This window comes from Dunckerocampus dactyliophorus, chromosome 14, assembly GCF_027744805.1.
Source record: "Dunckerocampus dactyliophorus isolate RoL2022-P2 chromosome 14, RoL_Ddac_1.1, whole genome shotgun sequence".
In the NCBI taxonomy this organism is placed as follows: domain Eukaryota; kingdom Metazoa; phylum Chordata; class Actinopteri; order Syngnathiformes; family Syngnathidae; genus Dunckerocampus; species Dunckerocampus dactyliophorus.
The window spans coordinates 22,676,913-22,698,862 of record NC_072832.1 but is presented as its reverse complement, the minus strand read 5'-3'; the positions used below and the strand labels follow the sequence as shown (position 1 = coordinate 22,698,862).

The following is a 21,950-nucleotide window of genomic DNA, read 5'->3' as shown; positions in this document are numbered from 1 at the left end:
AATCTCCCTCTAAACTGAAAATATGTCGTGTTAAGGCAAATTTCCAATAATTGGCAGATGTGGTCAGCACTAAGTTTGATGCAGAGTTGAGTCCTTGAGCAGTTTCTTCCTCACCACCGAGACTGCTGCTGAGGTGGAGACAGATGTGAAAAGTGAAGTCACATCATAAAACACCAAAATTTCCTCTGGCTCCAATCTGAGGTCTTTGATGCTCGCCACAAACCCTTTTGTGTTCTCTATATGATGATCAGTGTTGTCTACTTGATCGGAGGTGCTAATGGCAGGAGAGGATTAGACCACAACTCCTCCCAGGCTTAGTGTAAGGAACCAATAGAAGGAGGGTGTTGGCACCCCAATTCCGCCCACTCTTACTGTATTTATGGCCTAGGCTACCAGCACTTATTAGTTCGCTGACGAAGCTCTTCGGATGAGGAGCGAAACGTCCGACACCTTCTTCACAGAAGTACAAATGACGTCTCAAGAAGCCTTTCCCTCGTTGGATAACTCCTGTACGACTGAGAGCCTACACAGAAACACTAAGCATAACAAAAAAATCGCTGCTGCTTGATTGATTGCTAACAGGTGTGCATGAGCTCCTCCCACGTGTCGGCAGGTGTGCTGCAACAAACGACAGTTAGATGGCAGCAGAGCAGCACCCTAGCTCATGTATCATTGTAATATGACAACTTTTACCCGACCTAATTTCCCCAAAATTGCCACTTTATTTTTGGTTTTGTTTCTCATATTGTACTGTACTTTGTTCCTTTATTTTCTTCTTTTTCTCATAAAATTGCTGCTCTTTTAACATTTTTACTTGTTTGCTGCTATTGTTGTTGGAGGTTTTTTAAATTTTATTTTAGTGTTTAGTCATAGTTCTAGAATGTGCCTGGTGCCAATAAAAAAAACAAACAGCCACAGGCCGTAAATGGCCCCTGGGCCGTACTTTAGACACCCCTGTGTCAACGTGACTGTTGCCAAAGACACGGTGTGGCAGCAAGATCAACATGGACGCCACCTTCGTGGTTTAGTATGAGTTGTTTCTTGAACTCAATAGTGTTTCTTTCAACAGAAATGTTGGCCAAAATGTTGCCTCGGTTCTCATACAGCGTCATATCAAATTGTTGCATTTTACCCTTTGGTACCTTAAATCTTGTGTTATCAATAAAGATGTGGCCGGACGATACGGACAGCATTGCTTGGTTATTCAGCCATCTTGGATCACACACCCAACACCAAATCTGGCCTTACTTGGTTTGGTTTGGTTTAGTTTATTTGAACGTGAAGGTTCCAATGGAATACATCTCATGAATCATCCTTTCACAGTTCCACATGTCCAAAAGGAGGAGGAAGAAGCAAAGCTTATTTAATCCTACCCCCCATCCATTCTACATCTAGTACAGTACATGTTGTTCACTTCCTGCATTCCATGTCATCATCATTGTAATAATAAATAACAGTAAAAATGAATTATTATTAACTTTATACATTATTCTAGTGGCCGCACGGTGGTCTAGTGGTTAGCACGTTGGCCAACACAGTAACAGCTTGGAGATCGGGAAGACCTGGGTTTGATTCTCCCCTGGGCATTTCTGTGTGGAGTTTGCATGTTCTCCCCGTGTGCGCGTGGGTTCTCTCCGGGTACTCCGGCTTCCTCCCACATTCCAAAAACATGCAGGTGAGGTTAATTGGAGACTCTAAATTGCCCATAGGTATGAATGTGAGTGTGAATGGTTGTTTGTCTATATGTGCCCTGCGATTGGCTGGCGACCAGTCCAGGGTGTACCCCGCCTGTCGCCCGAAGTCAGCTGGGATAGGCTCCAGCATGCCCCCGCGACCCTAATGAGGAAGAAGCGGTATAGAAAATGGATGGATGGATTATTCTAGTGGTTTGAAAGTGTACTAAATCTGCAAACTTGAATATGTGTGATTTTAAAAATAAAGGGTTTGTATGTTCTCTATACTTGGCATTATGAATGATCCTCACCCATCTTTTTTGCAGTACAGTGAGTGAGCGAAGATTGCTTTTGTAATTATTTCCCCATATCTCCACACAATACATTAAATATGGTAAAACTAAGGAACAGTACAGGGTGTGGAGTGATTTTTGGTCAAGAACATATTTTGCTTTATTCAATATAGAGATATTTCTCGCCACCTTTTGTTGTATATATTTAATATGAGATTTCCAACTCATTTTTTCATCTATTACAACCCCGAGGAATTTATATTCTTCCACTTTTTCAATATCCACTCCATTAATTTGTATTTGGTCGTACATCTCCCTTCTGCTATTTCCAAATAGCATTATTTTAGTTTTACTTAAGTTCATGGATAATCTGTTCCTGTCAAACCATGAATTTAATATAACCATTTCATCCTTGACCTTTTTAATGAGTTCTTGTGTGCTTTCACCAGAACAAAAAGCGGTGGTATCATCTGCGAACAAGACCAATTTTAAGTCCTTTGTTGCTTTACAAATGTCATTGATATACAAATTAAACAGTTTTGGTCCCAGTATGGACCCCTGGGGTACTCCACACGTGGTGTATAAACTCCTAGATGTATATTCTCCTAGCTTTACAAATTGTTTCCTGTTTGCTAGGTAGCTTTTAACCCAATTCAAAACGAATCCTCTGAGTCCGTACCTTTCTAATTTTGTTAAAATATTGTGATTAATTGTATCGAAGGCTTTTGTCAGATCCATGAATACAGCTGCAGCACATCTTCTGTTGTCTATAGCAGTAGTGATTTCCTCCGTGATTTTGATCAGTGCCATAGAAGTTGAAATGTTGGCTCTGTATCCATATTGACTGCTAGCAAATAATTCATTCTTCCATCCATCCATTTTCTGTACCGCTTCTCCTGTTTAGGGTCGCGGGGGTATGCTGGAGCCTATCTCAGCTGACTTCGGGCAAGGTACACCCTGTACTGGTTGCCAGCCAATCGCAGGGCACATAAAGACAAACAACCATTCACACTCACATTCATACCTATGGACAATTTAGAGTCTCCAATTAACCTAACATGCATGTTTTTGGAATGTGGGAGGAAACCGGAGTACCTGGAGAAAACCCACACACGCACGGACAGAACACTCCACATAGAAATGCCCCAGGGGAGAATCGAACCCAGGTCTTCCCGATCTCCAGACTGTGACTGTGTGGCCAACGTGCTAACCACTAGACCACCGCGCGGCTAATTCATTCTTATTAATAAATTTGTCCAACCTATTATTAAATAGCTTCTCCATAATTTTAGAGAATTGAGGTAACAAGGAAACTGGTCGATAATTTGTAAATTGATGTTTATCTCCTTTTTAAAAAATTGGAACCACTTTGGCTGTTTTCATTTTGCTTGGAAATATTCCAGTCTGAAAAGATAAGTTACTAATATACACTGCTCAAAAAAATTAAAGGAACACTTGGAAAACACATCAGTTCTAAACTGGGGGAAAAAATGATCTTGAATATCTTTCCTGATAATAAGTGGGTGATGTATTAGTAACAAAATGATGCCACATCATTTGATAGAAATGAAAATGATCACCCTATAGAGGGGGGAAATCAAAGACACCCCAAAAATGAAAGTGAAAAAATGATGCAGCACACTGGTCCATTTGGCTAAAATGTCATTGTAGCAACTCAAAATGATTCTCTATAGTTTGTGTGGCCCCCACGTGCTTGTACGCATGCCTGACAACGTCGGGGCATGCTCCTAATGAGACTATGGATGGTGTCCTGGGGGATCTACCAGATCTGGACCAGGGCATCACTGCGGTACCTGGACGCATGGAGGAGATTCCAGGAGACAGGTAGTTACTCCAGGAGAGCTGGACAGGGCCGTAGAAGGTCCTTCAACCCTCAGCAGGATCGGTATCTGCTCCTTTGTGCAAGGAGGAACAGGATGAGCACTGCCAGAGCCCTACAAAATGACCTCCAGCAGGCCACTGGTGTGAATGTTTCTGACCAAACAATCAGAAACAGGCTCCATTAGGGTGGCCTGAGGGCCCGACGTCCTGTAGTGGGCCCTGTGCTCACTGCCCAGCACCGTAGAGCTCGACTGGCATTTGCCATAGACCACCAGAATTGGCAACTACACCACTGGTGCCCTGTGCTCCTCACTGATGAGAGCAAGTTCAACCTGAGCACATGCGACAGACGTGAAAGGGTCTGGAGATGCCGTGGAGAACGTTATGCTGCCTGCAACATCATTCAGCATGACCGGTTTGGTGGTGGGTCAGTGATGGTCTGGGGAGGCATATCCCTGGAAGGACGCACAGACCTCTACAGGTTAGATAATGGCACCCTGACTGCTATTAGGTATCGGGATGAAATCCTTGGACCCATTGTCAGAACCTACGCTGGTGCAGTGGGACCTGGGTTCCTCCTGGTCCACGACAATGCCCGACCTCATGTGGCTAGTGTATGCAGGTAGTTCCTGGAGGATGAAGGAATTGATACCATTGACTGGCCCCCACGTTCACTTGACCTAAACCCAATAGAACACCTCTGGGACATTATGTTTAGGTCCATCCGGCGCCGCCAGGTTGCTCCTCAGACCGTCCAGGAGCTCATGGATGCTCTGGTCCAGATCTGGGAGGAGATCCCCCAGGACACCATCCGTAGTCTCATTAGGAGCATGCCCCGACGTTGTCAGGCATGCGTACAAGCACGTGGGGGCCACACAAACTACTGAGAATCATTTTGAGTTGCTACAATGACATTTTAGCAAAATGGACCAGTCTGCTGCATCATTTTTTCACTTTCATTATTGGGGTGTCTCTGATATCCCCCCTCTATAGGGTGATCATTTTCATTTCTATCAAATGATGTGGCATCATTTTGTTACTAATACATCACCCACTTATTATCAGGAAAGATATTCAAGATCATTTTCCCCCAGTTTAGATCTGATGTGTTTAGAAATAGGGAGGATAGTCTGCTTTCTTAACGTTGTTCTTTATAATACTATTTAAGATGCCCCAAGTTGCTCTCATGTTATTTTTGTTCTTATTTAGTACGTGACTATAATATTCCCTCTTACACGCTCTCAAGATAGTTGTCAGCTTATTTTTGTAAGTCTTATACTTTTGTTCTGCTTCTTTAGTCTGTTGGATGATGAATGTCCTGTATCAAGTGTTCTTCTTCTTACAGGCGCTTTTTAGTCCTTTTGTCATCCATGGCTGGTTGTTTTTCTTTTGCTTCTTGGGCTTTTCTTGCCAGGGACAGTTCTTATCGTAGAGCTCCATATAAGTACCAAGGAAGCTGTCATATGCTTCATCCACATCTGTTGCACTGTAGACCCTCTCCCGTCTTTGTTCTTCTAGATCTTTCCTGAAGGCACAGATGCTGTTCTTCGTACGCAATCTTTGAAATGTCTTTTTTTGCCTCCACCTGTCTTTTCTTATAATGTTCATTGTAAATTATGAACACTGGAAGATGATGACTGATATCACTAATTAGCAGGCCACTGATGGTGTTGTTATCAAAGTCATTGGTGAATACATTATGGATGAGGGTGGCACAGTGCTCTGTTATTCTGCTTGGTCTCATGATTTTAGGATATAAACTCAAGCTATACGTTGTGTCTGTGAAGTCGTCTACCGTATTTCCTTGCACTTGTGTGGGTTCAAAAGATCGATGTTGACGTCTCCACATATAAAAATAGTTTTTTGACCTATGTCTGTTACTTAGGGTCAAAGTACTTCATCGCCTTTTATCCACAACCGTATTTTTTGAAAACGGCTACCAGAGTGGAAAATATTGACAACGCCACCATGTTGTTGATGTGTGGACAAGCAAAACACTACCTTTGGAGAACGATGACGTCACAGTCACGTGACCAGAAGCGGGCTGTTGTGTACTGCTGCCGAAAAGCCAACATAACATCCGAATATTTGGACTGGCAGGACTCCCTGTCGACAACTTCCTGATATTTTTTTGTCTTGTACTCCAAAAGTGGAAGGAATTCCACTTCCACAAGCTGTACAAGACGGACGTGTGTCACGTGGTTCCATGCACCACCAGTTGTTTTCTGCATCCTGATTGGCTGTAGACCATTGTCAATCAATCTCCTTCGTGCCGTCCTGCCATGTCTCCTGTGTCATCGCTAGCTTGTAAATGAATCTTCGCTTCGTCTGTTTTAACAAGGATACAAAAACGCTACAGTACAGCGGAACGGCGCCAGGACAGAAGGCACGGTCACAGGAGTGAAATATGCTTGAGTTATTTAATAATTTCTTGTGTTGTTCATTAAGGTTGCTCATTAAAATTCAAATGAAGGTTTGAACTTTTTTGAGTGTTTAAAGAGAGAAACGTCAGAAAATGTTATTGCCTGTCTGAGAAAAGTGGATGGTGAGGGGTTTTACAGCCTTAAAACATATATAATCATTGTAAAAACGTGAAGTTGGCTACTTTGCGGATTTCACTTATAGCAGGCTATTTTGGGCACTCCTAATGCACAACATTATCAAACTCACCTTGTTGAGTCATACAACGCACACAAAGGATGGACACTTCATGATGAAATCTGCATCTCCATACAGATCCTCAGCAGAAGGAATCATGAAGTCCTCTAACACATTCTGGTAGACTGTTGCGGTGACCTTGGATTTAAGAAAGCAGAGTTTACCAACACCTGCACCGGACATTGCACCCCAAATCATGACGGACTGTGGATATTTCACACTGGACCTCAGGCAGCTTGGGTTCTGTTCCTCACCCGCCTTCCTCCAAACCCCTTGGACCTTGATTCCCAAATGAAAGGCACACTTTACTTTCATCGGAAAAGAGGACCTTGGACCACTAGCCAACAGTCCAGTCCTTCTTCTCCTTGGCCCAGTAGAGACACTTCCTACGTTGGCTCAGGTTCAGAAGTGACTTGACCCGAGGAACCCGACAGTTGTAGCCCATCTCCTGGATGCGTCTGAATGTGGTGCTTTTGAAGCTGTGACTCCCGCCTCATTCCACTCTTTCTGGATCTCTGCCAGATTCTTGAATCGTCCCTGTTTGATAATCCACTGAAGTCCACGGTCATCTCTTCTGCTGGTGCATCTTCTCCTGCCACATTTTGCCCTTACTCTAGACTTTCCATTGATATTCTTGGACACAGCACTCTGAACAACCAGCCTCCTTAGCTATGAACGTTTGTGGCTTACCCATCCTATGGAGGGTATCAATGATGGTCTTCTGGCCAGTTGTCACGTCTGCAGTCTCCCCATATTGAATCGAACTGAGACAATTGAACCAAACTGAAGCAATTTAATGACACCTGGGGAAGCCTGTGCAGGTGATTTGACTTTAGTAGATGATTAGTGTGTGACACTCAGTTTAAAACGTTCATGCCCTGCAAAATTTGGGCTGATTTCTTCACAGTATTCTAATTTTTTGAATTCCTGTTTTTGTGGGTTTAATGAGCTGGAAGCCCAAATTATGTAAAAATAAACAAATAAATACTTGAAATCGTTTAAATTGTGGGCCCTGAATCTATAATCTATGAAAGTTTAACTTTACGAATGGAATTATGGAAAATAAACAACTTTTCCATGATATTCTAATTTTTTGGCAAGGGTCTGTAACTCACTCAATGCGGCGTTACGTGACCAGAGAAACTCGCAGAAGTCCACCTGCCCGACTCAGTAAACTCGTGGAACCCGTGATCCCACGTCAGGTCGGCAGTTGTCGACAACCTCATGCGGCGTCAGCGAGTGAGTCTGTGTTCGCGAGTTCCCGGGTTTGGAGTGCTCAGTTCGGCGTTAGCGATCGAGCATAAAAGTGGAAAAGAGTTCATTTGAGGGAAGCAGTTCTGCTGCTTGTTCCACGGGGTTACTGCATTTATACAAATGCAGTTAGAGTAACAGTTGCACCATTAATGCCATGCTACATGTCTTCCTTTTTAATTTAGGTAAGTTGTCAACAACATCCCCGGAAGTTTGAGCGACTCGGTCAATACGGATCAGACACTATGGATGCGATAATGAAGGCAGTTAGCTTCAGCTGGTGAATGTGAGGGTTTATTTCTTTAGTAATTTTTTAAACGACAAAAAAATACCCGAGGCTTCTGGACTTAATGCAAAGCACTTAACCTTTACTTGAAAGAAGGTAATATACATCCTGGGGATAACAAAGATACACTAGGCCTTTTCCCACAATGATTATTATCTTGAACTTGCATCAAGAGAGGAGTCTGTTATTATCTACAGTTTGTTAGGAAGAGAACAGTGAAAAGCATACATAGTTCTGTCAGTATCTTTACTGTATGGTACACTGTTATCAAAAAAAAGAAAAAAAGTCATCGATATGCAGTAGTCCACATTTTTTAACCTCAACAAAAAAAAAGTTCTCTCAACTGCAATGTATACATTATAAATAAATGTAAGAGGGGGAAGAAACGTCCAAAAAGTACAAGCAATAATCCACAATTCCAGCATAGCTGAAAGTGGCTTAAAATCCAAACCTGAAATTCACTGACACTTTGGGCTGTGGCCACAACTTTTAGAACCTTTTCAAAATACCGGAGATTCTTCAAGCTGGCGTGTCTGAAAATTGGGCCTGTTTTGTGTGTGTGTGTGTGTGTGTGTGTGTGTATATATCACTTCAGAGGGTAAACCCAGTTAAAACTGCCCTTCAATTATTTTTGCAAACCAACTTTTAGGTAGCGAGATATCTTTTTTTCTTGCACCAGCTGCAAACCAAACAAAAAAACTATTGTCAGCTACGCTAGGGGAGGACCCGGCTGTTAATCTCTTCAATGCTAAAAAGGAAATTGTTCTTTCGCTCACATCGGCCGGGTAAAAAGACATTTGCGTACTCGTTTGCGGTTAAAAAGGAAGAACACGACAGTAGTGGACGAGTCCAAATGTTAAACGTGATGATGTGGGCTTGCAATGCTTTTACAATCTGCAGCCAGTTGAAATGACTCAGTGTCTCAAACGGAGTAGATGTTCTTGGTGGTGGAGCCGCTCTTGCTGGACGTGTCGTCATGTGACTGGTAGCCCAGCATGGCTTTGATGGGGATCTTCAGACGGTCCTTATAAAGTTGCCTGTTGGAACACACAGCAACATGTTAAGAAAGATTTTGGCGCCCTCTAGCGGTCACTTGCTAACTGTGAAAATGACATTGGGCAAAAGAAAGAAAGGGGAAAAAAGCCAACGTCTCACCCTATCGTCATGATGGCGTCCCTGTTTTGGCAGTTACTCGTCCAGATGGCTATTTTGTCACCTTTGGGTCTGACGTTGACCACGGCGCCGCACACGTCTTCGCTTGCCTCATCGAACGACTCACCGACCAAACACAGGAGCTTCAAAAACAGACAACGCTCTCACATGCTGTTGGCCAAAAATGTCTCAACCATTTAAAAAAAAAAAAAAAAAAAAAAAAAAAAATTAAAAAATTCAGTCATTCATCATTCATTTATTTATTTCTTTAAATAGCAGTAAATATACAATAGTTATGGCATAGAAATCCTGTCCTGAAATCTTCTAAATACAGTTTGTAACATTAGTAGAACCCTCTAGACATGAAATAACACCCCTTTACATAGCAAATATAATCAGAGAAAATGAGCCATATTAGACATAAATAGGATGACAGACTCCCACGTTAGCAGTTCCTTGTTGTTTTTTTGGACAGCGTACTTCCAGTATACTTCCACCATTATAATACATCAATGTATTATAATTTTGTGTATGCATTCTTGTGTATGTATTTTAATGTATAATGTATTATGTATTTTAAGAGTGGCTTTACACTCATATTACTCAATATAGTAGACAAAATAAGAGTAAAAAGTAAAACTCCTGCTCGAGTAGTGTCACAGTAAATGTGCTCCAGGAACCTGAGTGACTTGAGGCTTGTGCCTGTCTCACCAAACAATTACTGACACCTAGTAATACTACTAGTAGACAAATACTAATAGGCCATACTCAACCAGGAAACAAGCGATCATTTATTTTTGAAAAACCGAGAGTGAGATAGCGATGTTCAAACTGCGATGTAGCAAAAGACGACTAAATAAACAAAACAAATGAACCATGGCCGTTCCTGTCTTACCGTCTCCATCCAGTAGCGATCAAGGTCATTGTGCCTCTGCTGTTTGTTGAGGGTCATCAGCCATCGACCCCCCAGTTTATTCCTGTCGTCCTCCCACATGGGCTTGATCCCATCCTGGAAGATCATACATTCATCAGGAAACGGTTTGCTGAAAGTCACCGTGTCCGACAGCGTGTGACAAAGAGGGGAGGAAGCCTACCTTGAATAAGCAATAATCACAACCAAAACCAAGTTTGCTTGGCTGCTGTATGTGGTTGTATAATCTGCAAGACAAACATTTGAGAGAACATTTAAGAGACAGTCTGGCCATTTAAAGGCTGGTTACATTCAACACAAAAAAAGTGCACTTTTTTTGGAATTTTGCCCATCATCCACAATCCTTATCTGAAACATGAACACACGGCTTTCTTTTTTCTGTGCATTCTAAAGATAAAAAACAGCTAAAAAGATGTAGCCAAGAACACACGCACTCGCCTATTCGGCCTACAAAGCCTTCTGAAAAAATCTCCAAAAAGCACCAACAACGCTCCATTTACATAATGTGAGCTGCATATTAACCAAGCTACAGCAACATTGTTATTATTGTTAACATTGTTACGCCCAAGAACTATGTTACTGGCGTAGTGACACCTCGCCACACCACACCGGCTAGCTACTAGCTTCACCACACACTCACAATGCCTCAGGCCACTAGCGAGGGGTAACGCTACATATTGGGGCTGCCGCCACTGCTGCTGTGTTTTTATTTTTGAAAAGTTAACGCCAGGTGTAGCCTTCCTTTCTATGTTGCTATGTGAAATCAATGCACTCAGGAAGGAAGTTCCACTAATGCATTGTAAACACAATGTGAAACACGTAGACGTTGGTAAGGTAAACTGACACTTGATTGAAAACAGGTGTGGCAGTAATCAGACCTGGGTGTGACTATAGAAATTGAACTCGGGTGTGATAAATGACAGTTAAGTTTTAACTGGGGGGGGGCAATCACTTTTTCCACACAGGACCATGTAGGTTTGTTTTTTTCCTCCCTTATTAAAAAGTTTCATTTAATTTAAACGACATTGTGTGTTGTGTTGTCATTTGTTGATCTGCCACAGTGTGTGACAATCATGCAAAAAAAAAAAAAAAAAAAATCAGGGAGGGGGCAAACACTTTAATGCCACTGTATATGTATATGTATATGTATATGTATATGTATATGTATATGTATATGTATATGTATATGTATAGTTTGACACAGGAGCATTTTTCCCCCGGGAACAATTGTTTCAGAATAAGACAAAAACAGGGACAACCAGAGTCCCGAAACAGACTGGTTGACCTTTCAGTGTTCCACTGTGCCGGAATTCATTTATGCTCAGTGATACATGCAGAAATAGTACAAGAAGGTAGTTCTTGGCATAAAATGGTGGAGGAAGTGATTCTGTTTTTTCCACTTGATGTTGCTATTGTGTGAAGAGATGATGATGAAGAGTGAAAGACAAGTCAACTGCCACGTGTGACTCACTCCTCCATCTAATAGGATGCCATAGCACCTTTACCGGACTGGTACTGAAATGACGAAGAAGAGAATACTTACGCCCAGAAGTCCTCCACTGTGTCAAATTTGTAAATAAGACGCAAATTCTCCATCCAGCTTTTGCTCTTGTCGTTTTTGAAATACCACAGGGCCCATCTGAGGGAGAAAACAAACAGTCAGCTTTGACAGAGTCATGACAAATAACTTTTACAAGCATGAATTATTACGTATTTATTGACAGTAAGACATAGGTACAAGAATTCAACCCCTCAGAGCAAAAATGGTTTCGTAGGGCGTAGCAGGAGAAAACAAAACGAGCAACATGCATTGAATGTGAGGGAAGAGAGAAAAATGCAGCCTTTGTTTACGACAGCTGAGGTTATGCTTTCATGTGTTTGTGGGGGGGCGGGGCCAGCAGGGGATGGTTCAGGGCAACATGAGGCCATCGGCTGAACCCTGTGACCGCCCTCAAAACACCCCCACCCTCCCAGCACCGACGCATCACCTAACCATCCATGCTTCCCCACCTAAGAGCCATAAACAGTGAGGGGAATGTGCAGGAGGTGATGCTGGGGCAGGACTCTCACACAGCTTGAGGTGCTACATTTGTGATGGACCACAGCTCTTTTGGCACAATGATTCCAAAAGGAAGGAAAGGAGAATAAGCAAAGTCACATTCAAAGCAGTGAAGGCCGTGGTACCTCCATATGCACCATCACTGCTCATAAGTTACCATTTATTTCGATTCCCATTACTTGTTATGGGTTGTTGTTACCTAGAAACTACAGATGCTCCTGATCTCCAATACAGTCGTCCGTCGCCACATCGCGGTTCAAATTTTGTGGCTTTATACCGTTTTTCAAACAATTATGCTCTTTCGTGGTTGAATATGAAGTATTAGTCAAAAAAGTATACATAAGCAAATTGCATGTACCTTTTGCCTAATGCTAACACCTAGCATAATAGTCCTAAGTGTTTATACCAGAGTCTACTAATGACAATGGCTAAAAATGCTAATACGCTAAAGTTTGCATGCTAGCAATGCTAACTGTTAGCATGATAACATCGTATGATAACCCTAACTCTAACCATAACCAAGAAATGGTGGAAGTCACATTAACAACAGTGATGGAAACATTCATAAAAGTTAACATTTGCTAATAAAGTACATGATGTCCACAAACAATACTATGTAACTCCATTCTGTCCACTTCTCGTACGTAATAATTGATACTACAAAAACTATTCCGCATATATTAGTAAGACATAAGTCAAATTCACAATGCGACCACTTAGCATCTCTCTCCATTTAAAAGTAAACTCAAAACCCATTTTTTAAAATAAAGCATATGTTCATGGCTCAGATCAAGGGTACCCAAGTGTTACATTTTGGGTAAAATTTCAAACTGGTGGATAGACCTTGGTAATGTTATAAACACAAACTTCAAACATTGCAAAACACACACCCAACATACCAAAGCTCGAGACATCTTCCATTTCCCATAGCAACCCTCCGAAGTTCACTCTCTTAAAGGTCATCTACATAACTCTGTGTCCACTTTATGCTGTCATCTCTGCATAGATTTGACTTTTGTTAGCAAAGTAACTTATATTTGAGAAAGTATCAAAGTAAATAAAAACAAGTGACAAATCTAGATCTTGATTTAAAGATCTGAAAATATGGCAAAAATCAAATGTGGACACCGATTTATGTACATTACATCTTCCATAGTGGCACACAAACTTTCTTGCAATTCTGTAACCTGTGAACGCATTACCCAACTACTGTTTTGTTACAGAGAACAATACAACGCACATGCAGAAAGTAGTTTTTTCAACTTAAACAACCCAACTTCTATATATTTGCATGAAATGCCACTCATCACAAACTAATGTACATAACTCGGTGTCCACTTTATGCCTTACATTACTCTAGAAATTAGAATTGTATAGCAAAATTAAGGTAAATGTAACAAATATGCAACCATAAACTTGTATATAGTGCAAATACAATAAACATATTGCGAAAAAACAAATGCAGACACCGGATTATGTACATTACATGGAAAGATTTACCATTCTCAACCACCATACTTTTCTCCTTTTCTCTCTGGGACTCTGGTAACTTTGAACAGATAATACTTACAATTTTCATGCATATTTCTACAGGTTTGAAAAAATATAAAGCAAAGAAAATAAACTTAAACCTATATATCCACATCTAACCCTGCTGTTATGGTAATTAGTAATTTGTGTTTACGGCTACCTACGAGAGGTAAAAACAATGGCTGTCAAAACTAGTTACACTGCTCGATAAACACAAAATTTGTAACTCACCCGACGAAAATTAATTTCAAAGTGCATAAAGATCTTCTCCAATATATATAAAAATAAAAAAAATCATACCTTAGACTTGACAATGGTTGTTAAACCGCCGATTGCTCGTCGAATTCGATGATACTGCTTCTCCGAAATCGTGACTGAATGTACATAAGGCTGACACAAAATGGAGGACATGAAGACACATTCCCCTGCTGAACGCATATTTGGCGAATAACCGGCGGAAGGATACAAGTTTTGTTCGGCCCAAGGCGGCACTTTTTTATTTTCTAATTCAATATCTACTAGCATTATGCAATTTACGCTGTGAGCTCGAAGTGTACGTACATAACGGGCCGGACACGAAATTTGGGTGTTTTAGACGTTTGTTCAAATAATCTTATTTTACTCTTTTATACACAAAAAATCATTTTAGTTGCAGAGTTGAGTAATTATTCCATGAATATATACCATTTTAATCATCATGGGATTTGTTTTTCCATGGAATTATGTTCTTCAAAATTTTCATTGGCAGCCGGACTCTAATGTACGTTTCACTAATGATTACACGACAGTTATTTTTTTTACACTGAGAATATTTGAATGAAACATTAGAAACCAATTTCAGACATTCTTTAATTCTAAGTAGAAATCAAGACAAAATGATCACAGAAAATATTGTTAATTTCACAACAAAAGTAGACATGCTTTACATGTAACATTTCAATGTCCAAATATAGACACTTTTTTACAACATAGCCGTGCTAGCGCAAAATAAAAACATGAACAGGCTTAATTTATGGTTTGGTAAGCTTCCTCACTCTATAAACGTCAGAGTGATAGGGATAGTACACATTGTTAGAAGAACTATTTCAAACACTACTCAAGCGAAGTTGAAGACAGCAAAGGGTACCCTTGATCTGAGCAGTGCACATATACCTGTAGTTAGAACTGACCCCTGATACACTGACAGAAACACACGAAACACTTCTGGGGGCTGCTAGTGACTTTATACACAGAGGCCAGGCTAGCATTAGCAAATGTTAGCGTTGTGAGCAAGCAAACCCATTTGACAGCACGAAGCGATGGCTTCTAAGCCAAATCCAACAGCCTCAGTGTGGGAATATTTCAGTTTTAAACAGAACTAACAAGGTGAGCGCATGAACACCAACGAATCGGTATATGGCATTTGCTTGAAAGTCGTGACGAAGAAGGGGATAGCGCATCTCAAACAACTATCATGTCCAATTTTCCCAACTGGGAGAAAAAGTACCGCTCGGGGTACAGCGGAGCCTTCACCCGACAGTCAACGCTTACTGAGACGTTTAGTCGGCAAAGTAAATATAAACAAAACAGTGAAAAATGGTGCACGCTCAAAGACAGTGTCGTTTGCTACATGTTAAGGAATAATACCCAATGTTCATTATTTATTCGAGTGCAATTTTGTTTACTGAGACTTGATCGTCCATTTTATTTATTTATATTTATCTATTATATATTTATTGCTGTGTGCGCTTTTTATTGGGTTTTTTTCGTAACAGGAGACTGTATATTTTTTTTTAATTGTTTTTGGTTATGACGGATTTTTATTTAAGTGTAATTTTTGCTAAATAAGACAGTCCATTTCATTTTCAGTGTTTTTGTTTTTGTTTAAATTTATGATGTTGAATTTATTTTTATTTCAAAGTTCTTGACATTCCAATTCCAATGTTCAACACTCTTGAGAAATTCAAGTTGATTGCTTTTGATACAATGTAGTCCTATTATCATGCTGTATAACTAATGAAAAAATGGTCTAAAAAATGCTGTCAATATTGATTGACAATTTGTAGGACAATTATCATCCAGCAAAATGTGTTATCATGACAGGCTTAGTGACCTTCATGTGTAAAGTGCCATGAGATAACTATTGTTGTGATTTGCCGTTATATAAATAAATTTAATTTAATTGCCATGATGCACATGCGTTAATTACGCTAAAAAATTTAACGTAATTCAAGAAATAAATGAGTTAGAGTTGTCAACGTGCTATTTTTGACAGCCCTACATAATAGTGAAAATGGAGTCTGCTCTCGCTGTTTGGATCAGCGATTGTCATAGGAAAAACATCCCATTGAATTTGTTGGTCATCCGGGAGAAGGCGACGCAGCTCTATCAGCGCTATACGCCGGGCCAGACGGACGAAGCCCAAACCGGACCCTCTTCTGCAACGTTCATGGATTTCACGGCAAGCAAGGGCTGGTTCGACAAATTCCACAAGAGATACAAGCTGAAGAGTTATTTATATCTCATTTCTGTCATATTTTCTATTACAATTCAGTGGGTGACTGTTGGCTGGACAACATCAGTAACATTATCCACACCTCTGTTCTTAGCACGGTCCGGTCCGTTTACATTTCACCGAGACGCCGGTTGCTACCTGGCCGCAGTCTTACGTTTGAACCCATAACCACATACACAGGTCTACAGCGGCACATGAGAAAAACCTGGCCCAGCTGGACAAGCAGAATGGTCCGGAAGTGACTTTCCAAGAGAACCGGTCAGCAAAACAATAAACAGTATCCCTGCATAGCTCACAATTGTTGGCTGACTGTTGCTTTTGACTTGTTAGGTTCCATGCATGTAAATCCACAAATTAGCAGTGTCAGGGAGTTAGGGAGGTAGTTTCAGGTAGACGAGTCCATACCGACATCAGTATCAGATACCGGCAGAATGATTGTGTAATTGTAATGCTCACCTCTCTGCCTCAAAGGGGATTTAAAAAAAAAGTCTACCTCTCAGTGATATTTCAGAATATTCTCTTAAGTTTCCTTTTTCCTCTCATATCAGCCTACATTTAGCATTGCCACAAAATCACCTCGAGCATTACACAACAACTCACTTGTTTTGCAAGGGGTGTTTGATATACGGTTCCTGGTTCACAACTTGGCAGTCGGGTTGTGGTGGTGGTTGTGGTTGTTGCTCTTCAGTTTCAGGTGCTTTCTGTGGAGGCAAAAGACAATCATTGGAAAAATTAAACTTGGTCATAAATGGACCATGTATTAATTACCATGTAGATTAGTAGTTGTTGGGGGTGTGAGACAGCCAAATCTCGAGACGAGACAATGCACAATATCAATAATAATAATAATAATATCAATAATTAAAAAGTACAATGAAAAAATATGACTGGACTGACTTTTTATTTAACCAAGTCACAAAACAATGCAGGTTCATTACGAAATGTTTGTCTTCTTGCCACCTTTTGTTGTATATTTTTGATATGAGATTTCCAACTAATTTTTTCATCTATTATGAACCCCAGAAATTTATTACATACATCTATTTGTATTTGGTCGTACGTGTCCTTTCTGCTATTTCCAAATAGCATTATTTTAGTTTTACTTAAGTTCAAGGATAATATAATATATTCCTTTTTAATGAGTTCTTGTGTGCTTTCCCCAGAACAAAAGGCAGTGGTATCATCCGCAAATAATACCAACTTTAAGTCCTTTGTCACTTTACAAATATCGTTGATATAAAAATTGAACAGTTTTGGTCCCAATATTGACCCCTGGGGTACTCCACACGTGATATTTAAACTTACAGATATGTATTCTCCTAACTTTACAAATTGCTTCCTGTTTGCTAGGTAGCTTTTAACCCAATTCAAAACTAATACTCTGATTCCGTACCTTTCTAATTTTGTTAAAATATTGTGATTAATTGTATCGAAGGTTTTTGTAAGATCCATGAATACTGCACACTTTCTGTGGTCTATAGCAGTAGTAATTTCTTCCGTGATTTCAATCAGTGCCATAGAAGTTGAAATGTTAGCTCTATATCTGTATTGACTGCCTGCTAGTAATTCATTCTTATTAATAAATTTGTCCAACCTGTTATTGAATAGCTTCTCAATAATTTTAGGAAACTGGGGTAAATAAGGAAACTGGTCGGTAATTTGTAAATTGATGCTTATCTCCTTTTTTGAAAATTGGAACCACTTCAGCCATTTTCATTTTGTTAGGAAATTTTCCAGTCTGAAATGGTAAGTTACTGATATGTTAATGGTTCTACAATCTCATTGATGACCCTTTTAATTGTTTCGATTCCATTACAATCAGTTGATGTTTGTGCTTTAAAATTTTTGGCAATGTCAGCAATTTCCTTTTTAGTTACATCATGAGAAACATAGAATTGAGATTCCTATCAACAATAACATTCGATTCGTCCATTGTGTGTTGTTTTGGAATTTCTTCTTCCAGTTGTGGTCCAATATTTACAAAATAATTGTTAAACATTTCAACTACCTCATTCATATCATCTTTATTAGTGTTTCCAACCATAAAATAGTGAGGGTAGTCTGCTTTCTTAGTGCTGTTCCTTGTAATACTATTTAAGATGCCCCAAGTTGCTCTGTTATTTTTATTCTCATCTAGCAAATTACTATAATATACCCTCTTGCACACTCTCAAGATTGTTGTCAACTTATTTTAAGTCTTATATCGATCTGACAAATCTTTGTTTTTGACAAATATTAAGTAAAATTGATAAAATGTAAAATTACTAAAGCTTCTGCTTGGACATCAAGTACCAAGCAGCTGTTCAACTCTGACAGAAAAAACAGCCATGCTGTCAACACCGAGGTTGGTTGGATTGCAAGGTGTGCCTAAAGCACTTAGTGCAGTGGTCCCCAACCCCCGGGCCCTGGGTCATTTGGTACCGGGCCGCACAGAAAGAAAAAATAATTTCCATTATTTCATTTTTTTGTTTTATTTTGAAAAGTGGCCGGATTCTCTCTGTTAAATCTGTCTCACTTGACGCATGTCCACTGTGCATGTGCTAACTTTATCTCATGCCGCACAGATAGACTACTACTGTATTTACCATTTTCCTTTCACCTCATATTTGGTCTCAAATGCTGATACTATGTGGGAATGCATGCATTTTGATGACTTATTGAGTGCTAATGTGCACATTTTCTCAATTTATGCTAGCGCACTGCCTTTTACCACACACGTGAAATAGCGATGTAATAATCTTTTTGGAAAAACTTGGCTGGAACTTGAACTGGTGGGTGGTGGGTCGGCATTCATTTTGTGCTTTTAATTTGATGTTATTCATGTCTTAGTTTTACACAATACATCATAAATAAGATAAATTACATCGCTATAATGTACGACACCCACGCCGCAACCCCCCCCCGGGTCAAAAAAGGTTGGGGACCACTGACTTAATGTGCGCTTCCAATAATGCCTTGCACACTACCACTTCTATATGTTTCTGATCATTCATTGTAGCGATGCCATAGTTCACAGTCTTGGTTGGCTTCTGGCTGCAAAACATCTTTTCTACAAATGAGAAATTTCGTCCAGTTTTTATCTTGCGAGCCCTAGTAGCGCTGTAAACGTACAATATGACAATGATGTTGGAGACTAAAATAAGCCTTTACTAGTCTCGCAATAGGGATATTCCATTTGCGCAGTGGCAGCACATGAAAATATAATTTTTTAAAAAATGCCATCGATTCACACTATTATGCCATCTAATTTCTATAAAGACAATTTTTAAAATTCTACTTAATGAGCTGCATCCCAAACGCTACGATTTTACACAGGGAACACTGTCGTTAGCGTGACGGCTGACACATTTTCCTCACTCTTCCAACCTTTAGCGAGCATCGCTGGCCAGGACAGCGGAGTCAACTCGCCCTGGCCGGCAGCAGAAGCAATCGCAATAATTTATTTACTTTTCTTTGGACTTGACTTTTTTACATGCATGAAGGCACTGCAGAGTGAGCAAGTGTGCCATGATGCTGGATGTCTTCATGGATTATATCGTCTGTTAGTTAAAAAGTTGTCCTTCCGGGACCTTCCTTGATTAACGGCAAAAAGTCAAAGCACAAGACAAGGACATGTCTAATAATGATGCCAATATAAAATGAACTGACTTCTTTATGGCCCTGAACATGTGGGGTGTGCGGGCATGCACGTGCAATATTGTGCAAAAGTAAAGTTATTTGGTTTCAGGGGTTCAATTCAGAACTGTATTGTAGTGTGTTGGGAAAGAGTACAGCAGGTTACTCATCATGCATGGGTGTTTATTTTTATGTCAGTGTGGTGCACTAGAGAAAGTTGAATCATGTGTTCCATACATTTTAACCATACAGGGTTTCCGCTACATGTAATTGATCGTGGCGGTGTGCAACTACAAAATGAAAGCCGCCACACTTTAAAAGTTAGGTTTTTTTTTAAAACTTGAAAACAATAAGCAATACATTGTATAAATGTATATATGCTGTATAGATACATATATATAGCTTATTATTTACGCACATATTAACCACAATTAGTTTGAAAATTATTTAAAATATCAAATGTTTCACTGCGCTTTATTTGATAAGCATGGATCGGAATTTCCCGTCTGCCTTGCTAGCACTTGACCAGTGACCAAATAAGTGACACGTCTTGTTTCTTGTTATTGGGAAAATGAACAATAGCCCGTAAAATGTGTAGTCAATTGATGACAGTTTGTCACAGGCTAAGCCTATCTATGGCAGCGTGTGATCATTCACATTTCAATATAATTGCACTTTCTGCCATTTTTGCTTAAATGCCTGGCTGGCGACATCAAGCTAGCTCAGTGCTACCAGAACAACATGGAAATAATCCAATAGTGCAAACTTGCAGTATAATTGGATAAAGCAGTGCAATATTATAATAAAATATCTATGTACATAATTCTATGTACATAAACAGCGAAATTGACACTTTCCTCTGTAAAGTTCAAACTGGCATTCACAAAAACAAGCTCACGCCGTCATTCAGTTTTTAATGACTCGTTCATGAGTCACATTGACAGTTCGACAGCGGAGCGGTTAATGCCGAGCAGGCACACGTGAGTCAGTGCAACGCAAGTCTTCGCCGAGTAACCGTGAGTCAGTACAACTCGTGTCTTGCGCAATGAATGACATGTTACCTGGTTTCCTTTTTTAATGTAGCTAGTGGTAGCTTGGGGTGAGTAAGAGAGTTAACGGTGAAGAGTACCCGGGAGTCCTGATACAGCGTAAATCTCGCGAGTTCATGACTAGCACATCTCTATTGTACAGTGTAAGTATTTGCTTTTTTGATAGATGGAAATAAAGAAGACTTCCTTAAACAAACCGAAGTTTTCCTCCGACTTCTTTCACGTGCAACTCAAGCTCGCCACGGTATGTGTATTAGTGAGTTAGCTTCAAGTGTTAGCTTACGGGCTCGGCTAACTGCAAACGATACACACGTGTCACTGATTTAATTAGAGACCGAGGCCCATGTTCATTTTAAATGTTCACATAAAACTGATTGAAAACAAGACAATCTAATGTATGTAACAACCAGGCTTTTTAAGACATGAACACAAATAAGAGTTTGAATGAACGCCTTCCAGCCAAGCCAATCTTTCCTGCAGTGAATGCTAAATGCTAACAGTGATCCACGCTAAAGTATGCTCCTGTTAACTAAACCGCAGAGATTCCTCCTTAAATACTCTATGGTATTTCGATGGTGTGTCACTAAGTCACGATTAGGTCAGGTATAGCGAGGGTGTGATGCTTCTTGTATGTGTATATTCATGGTTAGTTCAGTTAGCTTTTGCTCCACTTACCGGTTCCGATGTCGCCATCTTGACAGTCGAACTGATCTGCCCGTTAAGCCCTCTGCGTCACACCAGCCACTCACCTACGGAAGCCGACACTAGTCAAACATGGCCGACCATGACGCTAGGTCCTGCTAAGTACTAGTACAATTTTTTTTCGAGCTGGTAGTGTAAAAATTTTCAAAAACATTGTTATAGAATAGCTGGCTTTGTTGGAGATAAAAATGAATTAATTTGGTTTACTTCAAAACAAAACAAGGTGCTACAAAATATAACACTTAAATAATGGCCATTGCTAACTAGTTTATCATTACCTTTTAAAACGTGCTACTCCCTTTTCTTTCAATATTAATTCCTAAACAAAATAATTGGTGGCACTTTACGTTTGAGAAGCATTGTTCCTGAGTATTTCATTGTGTTAGGAAAATTAATAGAGCCATTACAAAACATG

At 40.1% G+C, this 21,950-nt stretch overlaps 1 protein-coding gene across 1 annotated transcript; it reads right to left on the bottom strand.

Moving 5' to 3' along the window:
* Positions 1-8,064: 8,064 nt before the first annotated feature.
* On the bottom strand, positions 8,065-21,582 carry eif4e1c (eukaryotic translation initiation factor 4E family member 1c). The gene is made up of 7 exons (XM_054799606.1): positions 21,509-21,582; positions 16,770-16,870; positions 11,630-11,725; positions 10,250-10,313; positions 10,051-10,164; positions 9,159-9,298; positions 8,065-9,040 (listed from the first exon to the last, which is right to left on the bottom strand). The coding sequence occupies exons 1-7, from the start codon at positions 21,524-21,526 to the stop codon at positions 8,926-8,928; spliced, it is 648 nt and encodes a 215-aa protein (XP_054655581.1). The 5' UTR covers positions 21,527-21,582; the 3' UTR covers positions 8,065-8,925.
* Between the last annotated feature and the right edge of the window lie 368 nt (positions 21,583-21,950).